Source organism: Sinocyclocheilus grahami, unplaced genomic scaffold, assembly GCF_001515645.1.
Source record: "Sinocyclocheilus grahami isolate Dianchi unplaced genomic scaffold, SAMN03320097.WGS_v1.1 scaffold2.1, whole genome shotgun sequence".
In the NCBI taxonomy this organism is placed as follows: domain Eukaryota; kingdom Metazoa; phylum Chordata; class Actinopteri; order Cypriniformes; family Cyprinidae; genus Sinocyclocheilus; species Sinocyclocheilus grahami.
Window position 1 is genome coordinate 3,936,120 of NW_015505181.1, and position 25,153 is coordinate 3,961,272.

The 25,153-nt window shown below is 37.0% G+C and overlaps 1 protein-coding gene across 1 annotated transcript in view; it reads right to left on the reverse strand.

Annotated features, from left to right (window-relative positions):
* The window catches only part of LOC107553826 (membrane-associated guanylate kinase, WW and PDZ domain-containing protein 1-like), a 94,752-nt gene that overhangs the window by 16,786 nt on the left and 52,813 nt on the right, over positions 1-25,153 (reverse strand). The window contains exons 9-17 of the mRNA XM_016236167.1: positions 21,113-21,170; positions 20,265-20,368; positions 19,144-19,260; positions 17,245-17,430; positions 16,535-17,161; positions 7,636-7,667; positions 6,052-6,295; positions 2,816-2,907; positions 1,300-1,492 (exon numbers count right to left, since the gene is read on the reverse strand). Coding sequence (XP_016091653.1) covers positions 1,300-1,492; positions 2,816-2,907; positions 6,052-6,295; positions 7,636-7,667; positions 16,535-17,161; positions 17,245-17,430; positions 19,144-19,260; positions 20,265-20,368; positions 21,113-21,170 — 1,653 coding nt within the window. The remainder of the gene's footprint in view (positions 1-1,299; positions 1,493-2,815; positions 2,908-6,051; positions 6,296-7,635; positions 7,668-16,534; positions 17,162-17,244; positions 17,431-19,143; positions 19,261-20,264; positions 20,369-21,112; positions 21,171-25,153) is intronic.

Below are 25,153 nucleotides of genomic sequence, written 5' to 3' on the forward strand. Positions count from 1 at the left end.
TGTGTGTGTGTGTGTGTGTGTGTGTGTGTGTGTGTGTGATAAAACCAGTCTTAAGTCGCTTGGGTATATTTTTCGCAATAGCCAAAAAAACATTGTACGGGTGAAAATTATCGATTTTTCTTTTATGACAAAAATCATTAGGATATTAAGTAAAGATCATGTTCCATGAAGATATTTTGTAAATGTCCTACTGTAAATATATTAAAACTTAATTTTTGATTAGTAATATGCATTGCTAAGAACTTAATTCGGACATCTTTAAAGGCGATTTTCTCAGTATTTTGATTTTTTTTGCACCCTCAGATTCCAGATTTTCAAATAGTTGTATCTCGGCCAAATATTATCCTATCCTAACAAACCATTCATCAATGGAAAGCTTATTTATTCAGATGATGTACAAATCTCAATTAAAAAAAATTGACCCTTATGACTGGTTTTGTGGTCCAGGGTCACATATACATATGTATATATATTTCTTTGTCTTTTTTTAGTTGTTTGTTTTTGTTATATTATTGCAGTATAAAAGTTTGGGATAAGTTATATTTTTTTAAAGAAATTAATATTTGGCAAAAACACAATGAATTAATCAAAAGTGAGAACAAAGACATTTTATATAATGTTAAAAAATATTTATATTTCAAATAAATGCTGTTCTTTGAACTTTCTATTCATTAAAGAGTCCTGAAAACAATATATCATTGTTTCTACAAAAAGATAATAATAAGAAATGGTTCTTAAGCATCAAATCAGCATATTAGAATGATTTCTGAAGGATCATGTGACGCTGAAGACTGGAGTAATGATGCTGAAAAATCAGCTTTGACATCAAAGTAATACATTACATTTTCAAATTGAAAACAGTTATTTCAAACTGTACTAATATTTCACAATTTGACTGTTTTTACTCTATTTTTGATCAAATAAATGAAGCATTAAATGGACTTATTTTAAAAACATTCACCCAAACTTTTAAACAGTATTGTATAAAACAAAATAAATGAATGAATGAATAAATAGTTAGTCAGTAAGTGAAATACGAGCAACAAAATCACAATGTGGCTTCACGTTTTTGTGACTGCCACTGGCTTATCTCATTATTATCTCAGCAGGTGACACAATGACCTGTTTGCCAGAATAATGCAAGAAAAACAGCTAAAATAATATAATAAAATAATTCTGCTGAAATAGGCACAAAATATATTTTTCAATAAAAATGTAAAATACAGTATCACGACTAGTAATACATATTTATGGCCTGTAATTTTTCTCAACAATAATAATATTTTGGAGCCTGCTTACATCCATATCCAGTCTTGCGCCTCACGGTCAGATTGACGTGACCCTGTTTTGCGGCTTGTTGCATGAGTTGAACGACTAGCTGATGGGATTTTCCCACAACAGCCGTTCCATCCACACAAATTAGCTCATCTCCTGATCGCAGACGCCCATCTTCATCGGCTGCTCCATATTTCACGATGTGGCCAATATAAATCTATACAGCCAGGAGAGACAAACACAGTTAACAAGAAAAAAAAATCCTCCCAACTAACAAATTTGTCTTGGCCAAACTGAACTTCACCCCTTGAGGTTCATCACTTTTCAAACTCGTTCACTGAAACGCTGAAATTTTAAGACTAATGGTTGTGAAATGTTCTCCTAACAGAAAACCTCTCTGGAATATTTGATACCCTTTTACCAGCCGAAAAGAGCAGTATTGCAGGCAGCTCTGTATTTTATTCTTTAAGGACTAGAGTCCGAGACACCAGCTCATCAGTTCAAAGATGTAACATGGCCTCATTAAAGAGAAGAGCTGGTGGTCTGAGAGATATTTCTGACTGATCGAGGCTGTACTGCACAGATCAAAGCTTTTGTCAACCTACACACACACAGGGCAGATGCTTTCACTGGGGACAAGTTTTGCCAAAAGCTGCGTGTTTGTAATGCACTGGGCACATTTCACATAGAAATGTGTATCATGCACAAGCTGTGAAGACTGAATCTGAGAACTCAGCCAAGCTTGAACTATTACATTTGGAAAATCTTCAAAGGGCCTATATTTGTCGGGCGCCTTTAGAACTGTCAAACAGTGCAAGTGTATTTTTGTCTGGCGTTATAACTAATTAAAACAAATATCAAATATGTACTTGACAAACATAGTAACATGTTAACCAGTGTTGTTATCCATAACTAAAACCAAAACTATTAAAATTGTTTATTTTAATTGAAATAAAGCTGACATAAAATAAAATCTAAATAGTAGATGAACAAAATAAACTTGAAAACTTAAACTTAGAATTGTTATCTTGACAACTAAAATAAGTTCAAGGACTAAAATGACTAAAACTGAAATAGAAAAATAGAAGCTAAAATATACATTTAAAGCTAAACAGAAATATTAAAAGATATATAAAATGTAAAAGAAAATAATTATGTTTCATTTTTATAAAAATAAAAGCTAATTCAAAACATAAACAAGTTCTTTATTTATTAGAACATAAATAATACTACATTATTTTATTTTTTAATTAATATCAATATGCTGGGTTTGATTATATTTGAATGTATGAAATATGACAAAGTAATATATACAAGTATATATTTTAGGTCCTGTAACTGGTCACAATTTCATATGACAGCTGCAAGTATAAGTTTTAGTAATAGTTTTATGTCTAAATTACAACTACCCCTAACCACAAGAGACTGATTAAATAACTATTTATTTATAATAAATATATTTTTTAAATTGAACAAACTAATGAGCATAATACTTGAAAAATTGCATAAATGAAGCCTGCACTCATTGCTTTGCACTCACCGGCTCGCCAGGTTCATTGCCTCCAAGGATCCTGAATCCAAAGCCGGTATCTTTTCTCCACAGGAAAATATCCTGCTCCTGGTAATCAGGCACTGAAAAGGAGAAAAAAATAGCTTGAGCCCATGATCAATTGAGCTGCAGAATGACGCACAAGCTTTGATTTAGAACCCAAACCTCCCTCTTTTGAGAATGGCTGCTGGTTCAAGGTGGCAGAAAAGCGAACAATGTCTCACATCTAGATTTTTTTCTAACTGGTTCACACCAATGAAGGTGAGATATGATGATGACTCTGCTTGAATGAATTCACATAGCACAAAATGATTAACAGGTATTCCCATCTGGGAAAATGATAAGCACTGACACATGTGCATAAAAATCTAGATTACAGATCAAGTGAAGTGGAAGACAGAATACAGGGGTCTTTTGAAGCAGCTGTGCCCTTGAGTGTTACACCACCGCTTGAGCGCCGTCTCCACCACAGCACTTCCATGTCAAATCAATCAGGACGAGCAACAGCAGAGCTTCCTTCTCTTTTAGACTTGAAGCCCTGCAGACATCAGCAATCTGTCAGGTTTTACATTATTGACCCTGTAGCTCTCCAATGCATCACATGATGTTCTGTCGGGGGACATTTACGCCTGTTAAGTAAGAGAGAGCTGGAAACCTTGGATCTGGGCAGAAATTTCTGACGCAGGTTTTTACTGGAGATCTATTGTAATGCAGCTGGACGTGTGGAGCAGATGGCACATACAAGGACCTCTGTCTCCAGTCTAACCAGATGTACAGCAATATACTGTAACAGAAACAGGAAGCAGAATGGCTCCTGCAGGGGCAATATTACCATACTGTTTAAGCATCAAGAACGGTTGTAGCAGACTCTTCAAATTGTGCATTATGACAAAGATAGACCTTCAACTTACAATAATTTGCACTAAAGCCTCTCAATCCAGCTGCTCACTGCTCACCCTTATTGGACTGAATGTTCTCAAGCTGGTCAAAAAATGTCAATCAATGACTGCAACAGTATAGTCTGATTATGCAACTGACCAACCATAAGCCGGTTCTTTTAAGTGAATCAGAAACATACACCAGAACTAGTGGAAATCTTAAACAAATTACTCTTATGATTCGGGTCTTTTTAGTGAATCAAAAACATTCAGTCCATTAATCCGACTCCCAAATGAATTACTGCAACGAGTCTTTTTATTTTTTAGTGAATCAAAAACATATGGTACAATAAGGATAGTCCAATTCCCGAATTAATGATTCTAAAGAGTCAGTTGTTTTCGAATCATTAAAAAGCTTGTAAACACATGTTTTGCGAGAATTGTTTAAACTTCAGCATAGCCAGTGAAGTCTGGTTTTCGAACAAATGACTCTAAAGACTTGGTTTACAACAATGAATAATGAATTATTTAAAAAAGTCTGTCCTTTTTTAGTGAATCAAAAATATAACGCACAATTGAGTGTAGTCCAGTTCCTGAACAAATTACATTAAAGAGTCTTTTCTTTTTCGGTTAATCAAGTTTGTAAACACACACGTTTTGTATTATCTTTTGACTATGGAACTGAATCTTTTTTCCAAAAAAGGAAAAGTACTTAAAAGAACTGTTAATGGAACTGTTAAGTAACCGGAATAGTTAAGAGGCGGAGCTGTTAAATTCTTCATGATTCTCATCCAAAGTCCAAACATCTTCACTCCTAGGACTTACTAATGACGGACCCTAATAAAAGAATAAAAGAAACAATGATGACACTCCAAGTTAGCAAAATTTTCCAACCCAAACATTGGAGCGCTCCATTCCACAGCTTTTTAACATCCACTGAAGGATATTCCTGTTAATTAGCCCCTCTGCTCTGGCACACGTGAAAGTAGTATTGGATTCACTGTCTTCCACCACTACCAATTATATGCACATTTGTCAAAAGATGTGTTGTAGCGTGTGAATCTACTGATGGCAAGGAGGAGTGTAACTGGTCAGAAGTGCCTTGCCGTTCACACTGAATTCTCACTGGCGGTGAGTGAGTAGGTTAAAGCAAAGTAAATGAAAGAAGGAATGAGAAAGGCTAATGAATAGCTTTGGAAGTACAGATGACAGGTTCATCTGAACACAGCTCTCTGATCACAACAGACATAGCAGATTCTAACTGATGGCTAATGGTTTACATTAGCTTTGGACAGTTATTTAAATACTGAAAGACAACAGCCATGCAGTCTGGTTGAAAATGTAAATTTTGTTAAAGTATAGATCCACTCTTAAAGCAAGACACCCCAGTTGAGTAGGGCAAAAAATGTACTTCACCATACTTCCCAAGTTGATTGATTACATTAAGAATTGCAAACTTTTTTTTGTCATACAAGTTTTCTAAAATGTTATGTTTAAATATGCAATTGATGCATTATTTAATTTAATATGCACTAATTTGCACTAAATTCCGGAACAGAAATCTGAACATTGGATAAAGCCAGGTTCAAAAATCTTGTTTCATTTTGTTGACATATTAGAGTCAAAAGTTTTTATAAAAGAGATTTTTCAAAGTCTTTTATATATATATATATATATATATATATATAAGACATTGAAATATATATATAACTATGTTTTTTTAGGAGTAAAACGTATAAAATCAGGCAAATGATACATGAACAAACCCTTCTTAAAAACCTTTTTAAAAAATAGGAACAAAACTGTGAAGTTTGGTGTAAGTGTTACTTAAGTTCAGAATTCTAAGTCAGTGCAAAAAAAAAAACAGCCTTTGAAAGTATGTATTTAAATGGAAATCTACAGATGCAAACAGATAAAGTGAAATAAAATACATTTTCAATTTTTTTGACAATAATTTTTTTTTTACCACAAATCTGAAAAAAAAAAAAGTTATGACAAATAGCCAAAAATCTCAAAGTACATGAAAAAACCATGTTGTTGCCTATAGTGTCTTGCTTTAAAATTGGTGTCAACTGTTGAAACCACACTGGCATAAAATGACAACTGATGTTAAACCAATCCAACCATGCAATAATCTTTTTACACCAAGGTTAAGTCATTTTTTCTCCAACAAACAGATGTTGATCTAAATGTTAATATTTAGCTAAATGGCAAAGCAGAATAATCAAACAAGGAATCCAGCCTGTTCCCAACCAACCAAACCTGATATCCCATTACCAACCAAATATAAAGGAGAGACTGAGTGATCCGCTACCAATGCACCCTCCACCAGAATCCCATATTACTTACGCCTACTTTCATACATGCTCCTGGACTGGGCCCAGATTTTAAAGGGATCTGGTTTCTTCTGGAGAGTTCCGTCTACCGGAGGGTCCTGGGGCAGGCTTGGCAGGGGCTGAGAGGGGGGTGGTGGAGCGGCCGACTCGTTAAGCAGGGCCTGGGAGGCGTGGAGGGGAGAGTCAGTGTGGATGCTGCGCTGACTGGACACGCTGTGCTGGGAGCTGCCCTGACTGTCCTTACGCTCCAACTGTTGCTGTGGCGGGGGAAAAAGGAAACATGAATAGAGAAGAAAAAAGCACCACAACTTCCCCAGCATCTTTAAGATGGACTGAATTGAATAAATGTGAAGCAGGCAAGAAAAAAAGAAACAAAAAAAGAAAAGTGAATGAATGAGTTGAAGGACAGAATGACACACAACTCTCCTTACCTCTCCTTCAGGATTCATTCAAGCCATGAATTATATCGGCACATTCAACTGCTATTTTAATGTTCTGACTCAACTATCATTCAACCTCACCCTCTCAACCAATACCCTCTAAGGAACTCAACTCATTTAATCTTCAGTTATCACATTTTGTAAGCTTGTTTCATGAAATATATATGGTTAATCTTAATATAACAAATAAATAAAGCCAGGTTTTTCTCAAACTTACAATTTACTGTAAATGCTGTCGTCCTTAAAGTGAAGTTATCACCCTAACTGTTATGCTGACAATTTAATTTGTATTTTTTTTTCTTTAATTATTAATAAAATAAATAAATAAAATTATAAAAATGCAAAATAGAAGCATTTTCATTCCTGTTTTTCAAAATTATTATTACATGAATAATTTAATTATTTAAATATAAGTTAGCAGGGTCAGGTTTTGACATTTTTAATGTTCCCTCTTCAACTGAAGTCATCTGAAGTTCTTTTTAAACCCACGCACACACCTCTGCATCCTTTTGTATCCCAGCACAACCTATGAATCTGTGCATTACAGCATTACAGCAGAATAATGAAAATGAAACCACAATTCAATAAGTAGCAAATAAATCCATCTAAATAAAACAGAGGCCATTTGAGAATTAAGAGACGCTCAACGAGTCCATTTCAACAAAGTAGAGAAATCCAAGGCTGCCATTTTAACAGAAGAACACTGATTATTATTTCTACTGTCCACAGACTCACTGAGAGCTCAAATCCTACATCTATCATCATCAGGCTGGTGAAACTCAAAAGATTAAAAATAAAAACACTATATTCTGTCCCTGAAGCTACAAGGATGGAAACCTGCTGGTTTTGTTGTCTTTGGTAAATCATTAGAGGGCTTTTACAGGAAGCCCATGTGACCAATAAAATCAGCCCTCCTCCCAGGGGTGAACACCCCCCTCCCAACCCTGACCACATGGTTTCACCGTCCACCTCCAGAGCATTTGCACTGAAGTGCATATCAGACTCTCTCTGCCAGAACAGCGACATTGTAAAACCTCTTTTGAACACTAGACCAATGACACAGATAATGAGCAAAAGGATTTGGAAACAATATGGAGAAGAGTAACAACAAAAAACACAAAGTGAGGGGAGAACGAGAATAAAACACTTGTACTCACCAGTTTGGGGCTCTTCTTCGCAGGTGCCACCCCTACAGAGAGCGAAAGAGACAGAAATATTAATTGTGTGTGCACAAAGATTTCACCTTCCCCACAGGCACAAATCTGAAAGCAATCCCAAGACAGATGGATGACTCCAATTAGGGCGTGTGGTGCGGCGGCAACCCCCTCTCTCTTTCCGTTTCTTCTCTCGCTCCTTTACTCCTACAGCATAAAGAGGGCAGCACAGACCATCCGCATCATAGGAATGACCCCTATTATCCTGATTAAATGCTAAGCAGACACTATAAACTTAAAGGGACAGTTCAACCAAACTGAAACACTCTTGCTAAAGTAAAATACAAAAGGAGATATTCAACAGAAAGTTCTAGCTGCCCGTTTCCATATAATGAAAGTGAATGAGCAACAATTTTGGTCACCATTCACTTCCACTGTAAGGAAAAAAGCAGCCGGCGTATTGTGCAAAATATTTCCTTTTATGTTCTACGCAAGGTTTGCAGAGTACATGAAGCCAGAGATGCAATTTCAGGGAGAACGATCCCTTTAAACCTACCAGACACTGCGCGAGAGATGAAGACAGAAAAAGAGGAGCGACAGATAGAGAGAACGAACGAACGAGACACAGGAAGAGAAACAGAGAGGGGTTTATGCCCAGACAGGTGCTAAGCTATTACCCATGGAGAAGGAGTCCAAGATACTGAACATTAAATTATAGGCAACGGTCAGTTCCCCTCTTACTGAAACCATCTTCCAGCGTCCCTGCCCCTCGCGATGTTGTTGACGAAGGATCCTGCATCTAGAACCAGTCCTTGATTCTCCTGTCTTTTGAGCTTCTATTTTTTCTCTCCCTCTCCTTCTTCTTTTTTGCCCTCCCCCTCCTTGTTTCGATGTGCATCACCCTCACTCCGTCTTCATGTGTTTGCTCCTTCTCTCCGTTTCTCTCTCCCCAATGCGAGCGTTCTCGCACTCGCTTTACCATCATACTCCCTCCTCCGAACACCGTTTTCCTCCCACATCAACATGCGTCGATGTGCCATCGCCCCACCCACACCTCCACCAGAAAGGCTGCATCTGACAGGCCATGCATAAATTAAGCAATCATGCATAAATAGATGTGCACGTCATTTATAGCATAAAAAAACAGGAAATAGAAGATGTCTCGCAATGATTCCACTATGGCAAGATTCATTAGCGTGATCACGCCAAACACGAGTCTGCTTGTGATTTCACAGCTGGGTGTGTGTTTCACTGCATGGTGCTATAAGATGCTGAGCGGGTGTGTGTGATCGGTCCTCTGATTCCAGTCTGGCTTGGAAAAAAGGCTGCTTATTGGGAAGCCGTTCCCTTGAGAGCAAGTCGTCTCTGTGTGAGCGCACCCACGGTAACACACATGCGCACTTGCATCCAGCCTGTCCTGCACACATCGCTCTCTCATGTAAAGTGCGCCTGCTCTTTATTCTGATACATCTCCAGGTATTCAATCTTCCATCATCCTTTCCATCACAAATTGACATGCCCCATCAAGTCCTGCCTCCATTCTGAATCATTATCCCCAAAACAAACACGATCATCCTCTGCGGTCTGCCGCCCCCCTCCTCTCCGACCCTCCCTCTCCTCTCTCTGCCCATCTCCACTACAGTCCATTAATTGTTAAAAGTTTCTGCAGCACCGCTACACACCCTTTTTGCAAACACACTCTATTAATTTTTTTCTTCTTTATGTATTCACTTCAGATCTTGCATTACTTGTTTGGTAGTGCAATTTTTCTGAAATCGTTGCAATTATTTGACCTCTCGCCTTAAAGTTGTGTCATTGTCATATACTTATTTATTTATTGTTTAATTTGAATTAAAATTAATTGAATTTCAAAACTATTATTTCCCAAAAAGTGAGAGAGATAAATTTAACTTATAATGCAACTGATTTAAATAATTTAATTTATAATATTAAATTAATAATTGTGAATTACTGTTATGCTTTTATCAGTTGTTTGGATTCTCATTCTGATGGCACCCATTCACTGCAGAGGATCCACTGGTGAGCAAGTGACGTAATGATACATTTCTCCAAATCTGCTCTGATGAAGAAACAAACTCATCTTCGGATGGCCTGAGGGTAAGTAAATTTTCAGCAAATTTTCTTTTTTGGGTGAACTATTCCTTTAATTGCCTTAGATAAATTTATGAAACTGTCATTTTAAAATTAACAATCATTATATGTAGGCCAGTAATAATCAGTTTATTTGAACCATCATTAAAGATGTTCACTACAGCCTCTCAATTCAATTGAATTCAATTTGTAATATTGATTCAGCTAAACGTTGATGATTCCTATGGCCTCAAGTGTAATTTCTGTAATATTTTTCCTGCACAGAAATACTATTCCACAGTTGCGCAGCAACAGGAAAGCATTAAACAAAAAGTCTGTGAGTTTAAGAGTGGATCTGTGCGGGTCTGATTTAATAACACAGAGAATGTCTGGAGGTTGTTGCTTATAGAGGAGAGATGCTGCTTAATACCTTGTAATCAATTAATCCATCTCACTTTACTGGGCACATAATGGCTTTATCTGAATCCCATTAAGCAGTGCTGCTTGCTGAATGAAAAGCAAACAAAGTGACCAATGCATTAAAAGTGGATGACTCTTATTGTGATTGCTTCTTAACTCTTGGACCCGTTTCAAATCCTATAGTCATGCAATTTGAGGGAGTTTCAAGACGCCTGCCATTTCCGCTCATCCTTCCTTAGTGCAGGACTGATACCATATGATCTCCACCTAATCGTTATTTATTCAAAGGCTTGGGCAGAATAGCCAAGAAATTTTGACTGACACTGGTTATATTTCAGTTCTGCAATTAAGTTAAATGATTCAGCGCACGCCTGAACTCAAATTAACAATACTGTTTGTGTGAGAGACTAAGAGCTTCCTCCATAACCGTGTTGAACATGCCATCGCAGGTCAGCAGGAACACTGGTGACAGGTCAGCGTGAACCACGTCAGGCACAGAGGAGACTAATAAGAAGGTTTAGCAGGAGAAGATTATAATGCACTGCATGTGCACATGCATGTGCATAAAGGCACGAAGAGACTGAAGGGTACTGTGCTGCCTTCTGACATAACCAATTTTAGCCAAATTTAAAGGCAGCATCACATTTATTAAGAAGGCAATGCATTTCTACGACCTCTATGAACCAGCTTGGTGGACAAAGCAGAATAAACGTTGATTTTAAATATACTTCATTTAATACAGCAAAATTAGTCCAGTGCAATTAAAATGTATTATTTTACCCAATAATAATAGTTCTGTAATAAATCCAAGATGGCAGACGGCGCGCAAGAATTGCCGATTATATATGCACCTCCTTCAATCCTTCAGTGATTCCAACAGAATCATTCCTTCCATGTCACAGTTATTCTCATAGAATTAGAATGATTATTAAAACCTTATTTGTAGTTATCATTATAATTACCTGCCTTTGTGTGAATGGGCCTAATAAAATTTATTATTTTACCCAATAATGAACTTGCACAAGTTTTGTGATAAATCCAAGATGGCATATGAAGGGAGCAAAATGTAAATTCTAAATATACTTCATTCAATACTGTAAAGTTTCAATATTCTGTATTCTGTAAGATAGTGGACAAATAGAAATCTTGATTAAAATATAATTAACTCAATATTAAACAATAACAATTTTAATTCAATTGTGAGTCTCCCATGTGAACTGCTATGAGTAATTGCTGGCAATGTAGAGTGTTTCAAACAGTTCTCCTGACAGTTACAAACTGGCCTCAGAATACTGCCTATGTAGGCTGCTCACTAGGTAGAACACAGCTGTGTACATTAGAATAGTCTTAAACTGGCATGGCCTGCAATTGTAGGTGGCAGGGCATGATGTGATGTTAAAACGGCCCTGTGCATACACACACATAGATACAGCTCTGATGGCTATTGTACTACTTCTCCTCCATTGCTTGTGTGGATTCAGTAGGTCCACACAAACATGTCAATCAAAATCATCCAAGGGTAACACATAATGAAAGAATAAGCTGCAGAGTGGACCTGAAAACACCTGTCTGTCTCTGTCTGTCCTCACTGCCTGCTGGCATTTGTTCCAGAATGTGATACACCTGCATGTTGTGTGCAAGACCTCTCCGCTTTATAATTTTAACAGGAAACCCCACCGCAAAGTGCAGCAGAGCATCGTCATGGAAACAAGGTGTGAAATCGTGTGATTGGTGGGTTCTATGCTTCAAGCCAAAGGGTGAGCAGTCGAGGAGAAGCTGCTCCTCACAACCATTATCTAAAAATGTATTTTTCACTAAAAACCTCTAGATTTGACTTAGAGCCAGGCCACCACTTCTTTTGGACTGTTGATATCCTGAGTATGTGTCTACAACAAATTTTTTGCTGCTGGACAATTCAGTAAAAACATTACGCAAAAAATAACTTTCAAACATTAAATCAGGTTACTTTTGTACACATCACTAATCATGGATGTTTATCCTCCCCAAGCTGCATTGGTCCAGCCAGAAAAGAAAAATGAGACAGCAATGGTGTTCCATCCTGAAAAGATCAGCTTATATTAAATTTCCTGCAGGTTTAAAGGCCATTCACACTAAGGACAATGACTATAACTATAAAGTTGACAATAGGAAAGGACAACAGTAAACACCACACAACAATAAAAACATGGAGAAACAACTTCACTTTCAACGCTTTTTTTTTTTTGATAAACGATAAAAACACTGACAGTCAATCAGAATCCACCCGCCTTTAATGAGATGATATAACCGATATAATAAACAGAACACACGTCCATTGGTGTGGACGCCAATATAGTTACCGTTATGCTGCTGATGAACTTCACTTAAGAGGACAACAACTTGAAAAAGCATTAATATTCACTGGGAATATTTGCAGTGACTTTCAATCTTTAAAATGAGAGACTTCATATGGAACAATTTATTTATATGAACCTACTCACACCTGTGATTTAAAAAAAATGATAGAAATTAATTTTAGGACTTATTTTTCCCTAAGAAGTCTACAATATCTGCAAAAACCAATCTGTTAGCATTCCCCGCCATCTCAATGGCAGTCAGAGAGAACAACAGCCCGAAAAATGCATTTCACTCTTGGTGTGAATAGTTTAACATTGTATGATTTGCTTTGTGTTTTCATTTCCCTCTTGGTGGGAATAAGCCTTAACACACTCATTTGGATGCTTGGAGTAGCAGCTAATGAGACCAGACTAGCCGATGCCTGAGTAGAAGCCAGTTTCATATCTGCTGGGGAAATTGAGATTTGTGATGTCATTGCTGATTGATGACTCATAAAGGGAGCAGATCAGATAGTAGTACACACCTTTTCATTTCATCACACTATCCATATGCGGAGCATCCCTTACTTTCTTTCTCAAAGTGGCAAATTCTGATAAACACCAACAGGAGGATTTGCAATGAGGATAGAAATGGCCTTCTAACGTGTCGCACCAATAGCGATTCCACACTGATGTAAATACATAAACATACACACACACACACTTCAGGGAGACAGAATGGACCTAAGGGCCTCTGACTCTGAGCCATGATGTGCTCAGCTCGCTAACACACATTGTGTTTAATTGATTAACCCGGGCATAACAGATGCATAAATCTACTGAGCATTTACAAGCATGACATTTAGTCCTGAACAGCTGAGAAACATCTAGAGGAAAAAACTGACAGCGGTCAAGCCTCATGGGAGAAAAACGTCTACGATGGCAGCCCAACACTGGAAACCACAAGTTTGGTTTTATGGTCAGTCAAGCATCACATAAGATCAAAATTATTGCTTGGCTTTTAAAGGAATGTTTTCTGGGTTCAGTAGAGATTGAGCTCATTTGACAGCACTTGTGGCATAATGTTGATTATCAGAATGAAATCTTGGAGGGTAGAATTAAAGAATGCAGCTGTCAATGGGGATAATCCATAAATGTTACAATACTATATTTTTTATGTTAAATATTTCACTAGTATAGCCCCAAGAACTCAACAATAAGCTAAAAATTTTAGTGTAATAAAATCGCTAAGCTTTTCTGTGTAAAGTTGTATTCAATTTTATGTTGTTGCCACAGCAACACATTTAATTACTTTTATGGTAATCAATATTACACTGCAATGGCTGTTGATTGAGCTTAACCTGTACCCAGAATAGTCATTTAAGGAAAACCACAGTGTTACAGCGCAACAGCTTGCTATTAATAGGTGAGTAAAATGTACCAATAATGATGTAATAAAGCTTTTAGACCACCAACCTTTATATATGTGTTTAAAGGAATTAAGAGACAATAATCATGTTTCTACCCATTAGATTTTTCTTCGGACTCTACTCTAATTGGTAGACCAGCGATGAGTTAGTGTTGATGAAAAAGAATGGTGTGTGCGTATCTGCTTATTTGTGTGTGGTGGGATTTGCTGCATGACATCAAGGCCAGCAATTAAAGGTGACATGTGAGCACAGAGAATACTTAAAACATGCATTCACATTTTAGAGACATTTAGAGACGTCTCTGGTGTGAACTTGGATTACTCCAATGATAATTAAAGTGGTTTAACATAAATGTTTTTATCTTTTTACCATGAAGCCCACTTATAATGTTAGTTAAGGTATTTTGCACCACACACAGTCATAGTTTAGTATTAAATTATCATTACCCACCCTCTCTCTGACTCTTATAATTAAACAGGCAGGTTTTTTGCAGCTTTAAGATATATAAACAAACATTTTGTAAATAAATAATTTTTGTCAAAAAATATATTTGTACAGAATAAGATAGCAGGACTGAAATGTGGACTGAAATATCGATGTGCCTTACACACGCTGTTCCAAATCATTTTGAAGTATAATCAGAGACCAACAAGTGTTTTTTCTGCTATAATTCAGATTTAAAAATAGAATAAAATAAAATAGAAATTGTAAGCCACATAGATATAAAACAGGCCATTTCAGTCCTGCTATCTTATTCTGTGTAATTCATAAATTGCACTACAATTTATGTGACGTCAGTTCAGTAGGCCATTACATTCTGGACAATTTGGCATTATGCTTTACCGAAATAGTAAGGCGGCAGCTCTATTGATGAGCCATAAAAGATGTAAGGACTGCACACACTTTTGTTTACATACTGGAAACTGTCGCAAATGACAAATGGGGATGTTTTAATACAACAGGCTCTGGCCTTGCAACTGGCATGCAGCAATTTCCTGGCCCTATTAAAAGCTCTTACACAAGACAGATAAAAGTGCTTTCAATTCATCAAATTAATAATCCGAGTGCCAGGCTCTGACTGAATGCTCTGAGAACAGACAAAACCGAATTTTAAAGCCGGTCCTGAAAGACCTGGGGATTTGTTTGCGCAAAATTCTTGGATTAATTCTCACAAACTGCAACTTTCTATGAGAAGTAACTTCTTTCTTTAACAATCAGATGCTGGTATTCAATGTTTTCTCTCATTTTACACACAGACACACAAGTCTCTCTGTTCCTCTTGGTCTGTCTCTCTTGGTTTCTTTCACTCTCTTTTGCGGTCTGTAAGGCAGAGGTTTTCCACCAATAGCAGGTAACCTTGACATTTCCATCTCAACTCACCCCCCACCCCCCATCCACCCACACCCACCCAAATTCAAGACAAAGAGAGAAAGCTGTGTGGATGTGTCAGATGGGGGTTAACAGACAGCTTATTTTGGCATCCCTCAAGGGAAAAGTCACCGTCACAGGCTTCATATTCATGATCGGCACAGACCTCTCACCTGAAACTATCTCTGTCTGGACACTTTCTTGTCATTCTCTCTTCATCTGTAGCGCCCGAGCTCTCATTCAGTAACTTTACACTAACTGAACAGCCTCTTCCCTCATTCTTCCCATGTTTGTGGTGTATTTTACATATATTTCCTTCTCTACACTCAAGTAGCAAACTTTTAAAAATCTGCATAAAGTCAGGTCCACATTGCAGGACCCTGTTCACATTCTCAGGTTTGGAACACAGAAGAAAACAAGAGCAGAGTGACAAAAAGTGAGAAAGGAAGCTTACACGATTTATAAAAGCAGAAATATGTCATCAAAAAGGGCCAAAAAGCACCCACTTAAACTGGAAACAGCAGACACAATGGTTTTATGTGACGTTTAGAAGTGGGAAAATCTAAAATAGGATTCAACTTGGATAACAAAATGTAATAGTTTTCTTGATAGGAATGTATACACTTATGTTCAAAAGTCTGGGGTCTGTAGGATTTTTTTTAAATACTTTACATTTTTTTATACTTTTATTCAGCAAAGATGCATTGATCAAATGTGACCGTAAAGACATTTATAATGTTATTATGTTACAATTTTTTTTTAATGCTGTTCTTTTGAAGATTCCACAAAGCAGCACAAGCATATTAGAATGATTTCCGAACGATCGAATGACACTGAAGACTGGAATAATGGCTGCTGAAAATGTATATTAAAGACAACTGTTATATTAAATAGTCATATTATTTCACAATATTACTGTTTTTACTGTATTTTTGATCAAACAAATGCAGCCTTGATGAGCATAAGAAACATTTGTAAAAATCTTCACAATCCCAAACTTTTGAACAGTAGTGTATTAGTACCAGATTGTTTTTTGGCAATTGAGTCTTTCTTTTTTTTTAAATGTGTTTTTATTTTTTTATTTTTTTAGACAAAATATTATTGAATTTTAATATCGACTATTTATTGGTTATCAGCCATAACATAAAAGTAATTTATGCTTAATGGTATCGGTCAGAATTTTAATATCAGTGCAGTCTAATGATGCCATAAATGAATGCTTGTGATCTTTTCTCGCTTTTTCTCCATTTTTAAAGCATGATTTCCTTGTGAGCTCACCTCTTTGCACCAGCATGGTCACCTCACTGCCCTTGGGGCACTTGCTGAGCAGATCGACCACCTGATTGTGTGTCAGGTTCTGCACGTTCCTCTTGTTAACCTCCATGATGATGTCTCCCTCCCTCAGACCTCTGCATCGTGGGTAATCCACTATCTGCTTCACTCGCTGGCCTCCCCCAGACGGGCTGTCTGCTATTGTGAAGCCAAATCCTTTGTCACCCTTCTCCATGTGGACAGTAATGAGCTCCGGCTGGGTTGCGATCGAAGACGCCAATGTCACCACATCACTGGGATAACCAAGTGAGCCATTAGAAGCCACCTCTGCTGAAGGGCTGTGGGGGCGAGGTGGGTCACTGGAGCCATTCAAACCACCTGTAGTTTCGCTCCCGTGGCTGGATGGCGAGTTGTAGCTTTCTTTTCCATTGACGATGATGGGCTCCTTGTCCAGAATGGCCACAGAAGTCACCAGGCTGGTGTTGGGGTCATCAGGGTCAAAGGGTAAGGGGTAGCCACGGCAAAGTTCAAGGTCGACCATAGAGCCGATAGGGATGGACTGGAAGATCTTCACAACCTGGGCATGTGTGTAACCCAACACGCAAGTGTCGTTCACACTCACGATAACGTCACCTGTGGAAACAAAGCATGTGTTGGCCCAAGAACAAAGACTACAGCTCAAAAATGTGTTATGTGACCACAGTTTTCAGTTGTACCTGTTTCCATCTTTCCATCCAGGGCAGCTGGTCCATCAAGCACCAGACTCTTAATCTGCAGGAACTCATCTGGTTCGTCTCCTCCTACTACGGTGAAGCCAAACCCACGCCTACTCTTCTTCAGCTTGGTGTTAATGAATGTCCCCTTCAGTTCTGCAGGGTTTCTTGTGAAAAATGGCTTCCCTCCTGCGGTAAGAAAAGCATTGCGCTATTTGTGAGCTATGGGAATATGTGAAAGTAAATCTGTTGGCCCCTCTGTATGAGATGATTATGGATACCTCTGTGTATTACAGCACAGCAAATCTTAAATCTCAAGAAGAAGCCGTGCAACAAAGTTAACTTTACCAACCACTGTTATTAAGTTGGCTTGACAAAAGCAGCATATTTTGTTTAGGTCTGTCTGTTTGTCTACCTATCTACCAAGTGACCGTTTGTCTGTCTGTAAACTGTCTGTCTTTCTGTCTACTAACTAATGGACTGTTTATCTGTCTGTAAATGTCTGTCTATCTGTCTTTCTACAAAATGACTGTCTATCTGTCTGTTAACTGTTTGTACTACATGACCTAAATCTATCAATTTGACTGTCTGTCTCTCTCTCTTTCTCTCTCTATCCATCCATCCATCTCTGCCAGTATGTCTATCCATCCATCCATCTGAACACTTTTTACAGTATACAAACTACATAATATAAATAAGCTTCAAACATTTAACATTTTAATCTGTCATGTCAACATCAAAGACAAACCTTCCTTTATTTTTTAGTTAGAATTGCTGTCAGAAAGGAAATTACCAACGTGTAATTGTGAGAATAATTTTGTGAAATAACGGTGTTGTGCATTATCATAGATTTACAGCAAAATGGCTAAAGGAATGTTAGTAGATGCATCAGCTGGCAATCAGTCCTAGATCAGAACAAAAGTGCTGTTAGTAAGTTAGAATGAGAGGAAAGAATGGAAGAGCAAGCACAGAAGAAGAATGTGATTGGCTAGACCAGGGGTGCCCAACCCTGCTCCTGGCGATCAACTGTCCTGCAAAGTTTAGCTCCAACTCTAATCAAACACACCTGCCTTTCATTTTGAAGTGATCCTGAAGACCTTAATTAGTTGCTTCAGGTGTGTTTGATTAGGGTTGGAGCTGAACTTTGCAGGACAGTCGATCGCCAGGAGCAGGGTTGGGCACCCCTGGGCTAGAAAGATGGCGTATGATCTGTTCATCATGGTCTGTCATGACAGAAGGATCAGAGAAAACTGCAGAGATACCCTGAGAAGAAAGACACACTGTACACTGAATGCAAATGACTGGACATGATATATATATATATATATATATATATATATATATATATGGACACATAAATTCAATTTTTTTTAAATCCCACACTTTCAATATGGACTCTTGTCCATTGTATATAATCCTAAATGTGTGTGTATATAAATTTAAGGTCCAAGGTCTTTTTTTTTCTTTAGAGCATAAGCCATGGCTGGATTTACATGCGTCAAATCATTACAGATACAATCTTGTGAAATGACAGCATTTCTCTTCATTAATTCAACACATCCTTGACTTTGACCATAATGCATCTTTTGTATCTGACATTATAGAAAGCACCACAGAAACTGAACGAGTGCCCACATGAAGACATCAGAGAGAAATGGCAAATAGCGTGAGGGACAATGCAATATCTTCCACTAAAAAAAGAGTGTTTGCTAAATCTTTAAATAAGCAGCTTATCACCAGGTGTTCAAACAATACAGGGACGGAAGAGACAGAGAGCTGAGGGAAGGAAGATTTGGAAAAAGTGAACAGGAGTGAGTGAATAGTGAATGTCCACAGAGGAATACGCCACACACAGGTGTGTATGTATTTGTGTTACAAACAAAAAAAGTAGGCAGCACATACGTTTAGCCCCCAGTTGGGATGCTAGTGGAGGGGCGGTGCCAGGTTCTCTGTAAGTCTCTTGGTGGTTAGCAGCATAGCTCGCTAGCGGTGCTCCTGACGAATGCTCCTCTATCCATTCTGAAAGAGGGAAGGGTGCACTTCCTTTTTTGTGTGTCTCTCAAGCCAGTCGCATTTCCTGTCTAATCAAACTAATACTGAGGCTGTACAGCTGCCAGCTTTGGACCTTTAGAGCCACCTACGGTGCCCTAACTTCCTCCAGTTGTAAAACTATTATCAGTACTGTATCACAATCAGTGGCAGAATATGAGATACTTGAATTTGAGGGAGAAGAAGTTATTAGGGAATCAAGAAAGCAATATTCAACTGAGTTGGCTGGGAACAAGATCAAGGACATGTCCCAGGATGACAACCTGCATTTCAGTACAACTTTCTAGACCATTTATAGAATGAGTAGCCTTTAAAGTCAACATGAGCTCATAATCGACCCCATTCATTTCCTTAAAGGTAAAGTTTCAAACTTGTATGACTTTCAGAATCAGTTTCTTTCTTTTTATTTCTTTTTCTTTTGTACATACTAGAGAAGTATGTACCCAAAACTGTTAAGTCACCAACATCCTTCAAAATATCTTCTTTTGTGTTCCGCAGATGTTATACAGGTTTGGAACAACACAAGTGTGAGTATATGGTGACAGAATTATTGGGTGAACTATCCTTTTAAGGAAGTAAATGAGTTCATTTTGACTTTAACGGCTATTTTTTAAATATTTTATATTAACATTATGGAAGTAAAATGGGTTGCAGATGGCATTTCATGTAGACTTCAATACTGGTTTCTCCTTGTTATTAACTAGTAATATCCTTATTTATATATTTAACAAAAACAAATTTCTTTTTTCAAATTACATTGATTAAAAAAAAAAAACTAAAGCACTGTTTTCAGTAGAAATGAATCAGTGAAATAGCTAAATGAAATAATTAAAAAACTTAAGCCATGAAAAGATTAACCGTAATCCCACCATTCCAAAACCAAAAGCTGCAACAAACTCTAAATGGCAAACATGGACAATCACAAATATATAAGCAAAAAAAAGAAATGGCGGCATGTTGGGCCTGAAACGAACCTTGGATATACCGCTCACCTTCAGCGGGCTGAGACTGCTCCAGTTGCTTCTTTCTTTTAGCCTCCAGAATTGGGTTTTCATACTGTGTCTTCCTGTTAATATGACTGGGAGGTGGAGAAAGAGGGAGAGAGAGAGAGGTGAAGATGAGTACGCAGAGGACACAGCCAATAACAGAACCAGGGGGAGAAACAGGAAATAGAATGAGAGGGCAGGTAAAGGTTGAGCAGAAGGAGAGCAGGTAAGCGGACGAGAAATAAAGTGAATTAATTCAGAGAAAATACAATAACAGTGGCTTAAACTATGGCTGAAAGCCTCTGAATACATTTAAAATTCTTTTAAAATTGATAAAAAATGTGTGCTATTCTCTCTCATCTTATGTGCTTAAAAGCAAAATCTCTCCACCCGACTAGACAAGCTCAATACACACAGATCAAAAGGCAAAAATAAAACCACATTCACAACATTTACCAAAAAATACAGATCACACCCAGCTGCGATCCAGACCACTTTCCAAATGGTCTGCGCAATTTACTAGGCAAATACTGCTCAAAACATACGTAAACATCTCCAGAGACAAAAAACTGAAGGCTTTCTGCCTCAGAGGTATTGCTTTGAAACAACATCAAAACATATGAATGCATTCATATTTATGCGCTACAAACCCAAGGGTCCCTCTGAAGGGGAGGGAAAGAGAGAGAACAAGATTTCAAAATGGTAACAGTAACAAAGGGTGTATACAGCCAAAACAGAACAGGCCCAATCTAAAAGATGGCGGTTGTTTCTTTGATGTTTCGGGATGAGGTCATATATTAAAGATGATTTGAAGGTAATATTGAAGAGTCACTTACTCAACATAATACACCCCGTACACTGGATCATCAATCTTCTCCCAGCCTGTGGGCAGCTCTGGAAAAGGAGCAAAACAGAAGACATTTTCAGCTCATTAGAACTAATTTAATTAGGCTTTTATCAAGTCCTTTGTAAAATGATGTCTCGACTAATTAAAATTCAGGAGGTTTCAAACTAACAAGCTAGACGTATTAAAACTATAATGACCATTTTGAGCATATTATATAATTATCATGCAAACTGCATCATTTATCTTTTTCTTTTTTTTTTTTTTTTACATTTATACAACTGCATTAAAGAGTGCTTGATTCTGATTGGTTGCCAGATGTTCTAAGTTGCTGGATATTGTCATACCACTTTACTAATCACTGATTCAGTCTACCACAGCAAAAGAAAGAGGGGGGGGGAAAAACAGAAAAAAATGTTTGTTATTTTTCTTTGCATGTCAAATAACAGAATAAAAACATCCCCTACTGTTAAAGTGATGCTTTTCAGTCTGTAACAGAGCCTTGAGTGACTCATTCGAACTAGTAATGACAGCTTGATGCTGAATCAGTGTTCTACACACAAAAGCGTTAAAGGCTTAAAACACTAAAAATTTTTAAGATAAACACATGTACATGAGTTAACCACGGTATAAAGCAGATTCATTTATAAACAGAGCTCAGACTTTTTGAAAAGTAATGCACACTCTGCTTGCTGTGGCAGCACTACCACCATTTTCAATATTTCAACAGTCTGTCATATCAATTCTTTCGGACAGATGGGATGATTCCCATCTCAAAGTAATAAACTTTTACGTTATCTTAAACTGCTACAATATCCAAGGAATTCCATATTAATTGAGACATCAGACTAGAGATGCAGAATACGCTATAACAGTATAAAGTGTGTGTCTGTCATTTATCTCTAAAGACACAACTCTCTGACAAATCCTCCTTGTGATATTTACATAAACAGTAGACATGTTCCCTGGCATTTCCAAATCTATTGACCTGGCAAACAACAAAAATACGAACCGCTCTGAATATTTTAGGCAAAGGTTGACAAGTGTACAAAAACAACAGAAGATATTCATTGATTTGATTGTGACACTGTAAAGGCAAAAAAGATACACAACATGTCTTCTCTAGAATAATAGAATAATCATGAAAGGCTCAGGTTTGACACTGAAATGTGCTTTCATGCATATGAAAATATTGCTTTCTTTACCATGGCTATGCCTGTTTAGGCAGATGTTGTATTAGCATAGTGCCTGCAGCACACAGGAACTTCATCACAACACCTCCCACAGAGAAAACGTCGATATTGTGCCAGTTTCTAATTGGCCAATGAAAGCGGCACACATTTATAATTTTTTGTGAAAGCAAGAACTCGTTATCTCTTCCAAGCAGCAATTGCAAATTCGGCCGACTCCAGTACCGTTCAAATTAATCTATAAATGTCATCCAACACTAATTACTTACAAATAACAATCTACTGTTGAACGATTCTCGCAGCAGTTTCTGTCTCATATATCTTCACCCTTCCTGATCTTTCAAGATTTTAACATAATTAATCAACCAGTGTTTTTGTCAGGTGAAATTCACACCGCAGGATTTGCCATGGGTATCTGCAGGATTTTTAAGATCAGATTTAAGATTTTTAAGACCTGCACAAATAAAATGAATACCGTATGAGCGGGGTAGGGCAATGTCTTAACGTAGGGCAGTTAAGATAAAGGTTTTTACATAAACAAAAAGTTTTATAAAATGATAAACTTCACATTTCAGCCTTTAAACAATTTTTAGTCAAAACTGTCAATTATATTAATTTAAACAATTATTATCAATTAATTATTATATTAAATAAATAACATACAGTAAAAATATATTTTACTGTCTTAACTGTTTAGATTTTTATAATGCATTAGCTTCTTGTCGATCCACCAGTTCACATTTACAACTCTGGGGGTTCTTTTGCATTTTTTGCATTGATCTGAATAAAAACAGCAGAAGGGCTTATTGAAACCGCAAACTCATTCATTCTCTGCTAGCAGGTGTTGTTTTCGGAGCAGCAGAAATATAGCGGTTTCCCAGGTAATGGCAGTTCATAGAACAGCGCAGCAAATGTATAACAGACAAGCTGTCACAAAATCCTTGCTATGCTTGATAAAGGTGAAGTGTGTAATTTTTTAGATGTTAATGGTATTAAAGTAGCTCAGTTTAAATGTATTGTATGAATTGCCCTTACTCTGGAATAAAAAATACGGAGTGTATATTTACATTTTGTTAAAAGTGGCTGTATAACATCAGCTTATTTGTTCTTTTGTTTTCAGAATTGTGATTTGTTCTGCACTTCTCGGCCACCGTAGAAATGCCTAAAAATCCCTATAGCTAAGCCATTTGTAGGTTGATTTACCCAAAAGTGTAAACACTGTAATTCTGTAGAGCTTACAAAACATTAGTTGCATCCCAGATGATACATACTATATACATTATACAATGTATTTGTCATCCAGCATTTACAGTGGGTACGGAAAGTATTCAGACCCCCTTAAATTTTTCACTCTTTGTTATATTGCAGCCATTTGCTAAAATCATTTAAGTTAATTTTAAGTTAATCGGGTCATTGTCTTGTTGGAAGGTAAACCATCTTGGAGTCCTTCAGGTGTTTTTTAGCAAATTCCATGCGGGCTTTCATGTGTCTTGCACTGAGGAGAGACTCTGCCATAAAGCCCCGACTGGTGGAGGGCTGCAGTGATGGTTGACTTTCTACAACTTTTTTTTTTTTTTTTTAATCCTCAGTAACTCAATACTACACTCACATACTACGAAATTAATCGTGCATACTCAGAAAAGTATGTGAATTAAGACACACCTATTGAACTATTAGCAGGAGATCGCATAGCAACACGGGCTCAACCAATGGCAGTGTCTGAGGGCGGGATTATGTGTTTGTCTGACCAATAGCAGCAAGAGGGAGTATTTGGGGAAACCTGTTTAAACAATTATTATTTTTGCAACTATTAATTGCTAACACTTTACAATAAAGTCCTATTACTCAATATTAGTTAATGTTTTACCTAACGTTTACTAACAAATGAGCAATATATTTGTTTATTAATCTTTTGTAACGTTAGGTAATAAAAATAAATGTTAGTTCCATGTTTGGTCCATTAAATAATAATAAAAGATAACTTCAATTTGATTTTAATAATATATTAGTAAATGCTGCAATTAACATCAACTAAGATTATTAAATGCTTTAGAAGTATTTTAAATTATTAGTTTATGTTAACTAATAAAGTTTAGTGGTCGACCGATATTGGTTTTTTGACAGCCGATGCCGATATCTTGGAAAGCAGTGTGGCCGGTGGCCGATGGCCGATTTAATTGTATTTGTATTACATTGTATTAAATGTATTTTATTTAATATTTAAGAAATTTGAAATCATTTGAAAATGGATTAAAAAATAAATGTGTAAAATAAACATGTTTATGCTTTAAATGACAAAGTATTTTTCACAAATAAACAAATATTTAATAAAAATATTATTAAAAAGGAAGTAAACTGTAACCAACAGGGCACTCAGTATTCTGGGACGTTTGTGTGCATTGGGAATCACATTTTCTTCAAACAAAGCCAAGTTAACACTCATTTTACATACAGCACACAGTGAAAATGACATGAATATGACATTGGGCAAAAGCATGAAGCGCAGCATAATTAGAAATCACGATTTTAAAGTTTGTCGATCGCGCGTCTCAATGAAGCTGAACTCTCCTCCTGTCCGTATTCAATTCGCACGGACCGACCGTCACGCAGAGAACACGCGATCATGCATGTCACATGTTCACTTCACAAGATCTCACAGCTGGATTCGACTAAGTTTGCAAGGTTTTTGAAATTAGATGTTCATTAGTCATTGAAAGATTTGTTTAAATGATATAAATGCATATTTGCTGAATGTTGACGGCAAACGAGAAAGTATTATAATGTTTGCCTTTCTATTACTAACAATATAAAAGCAATCATTATAATACTTTTTTTGTATACAT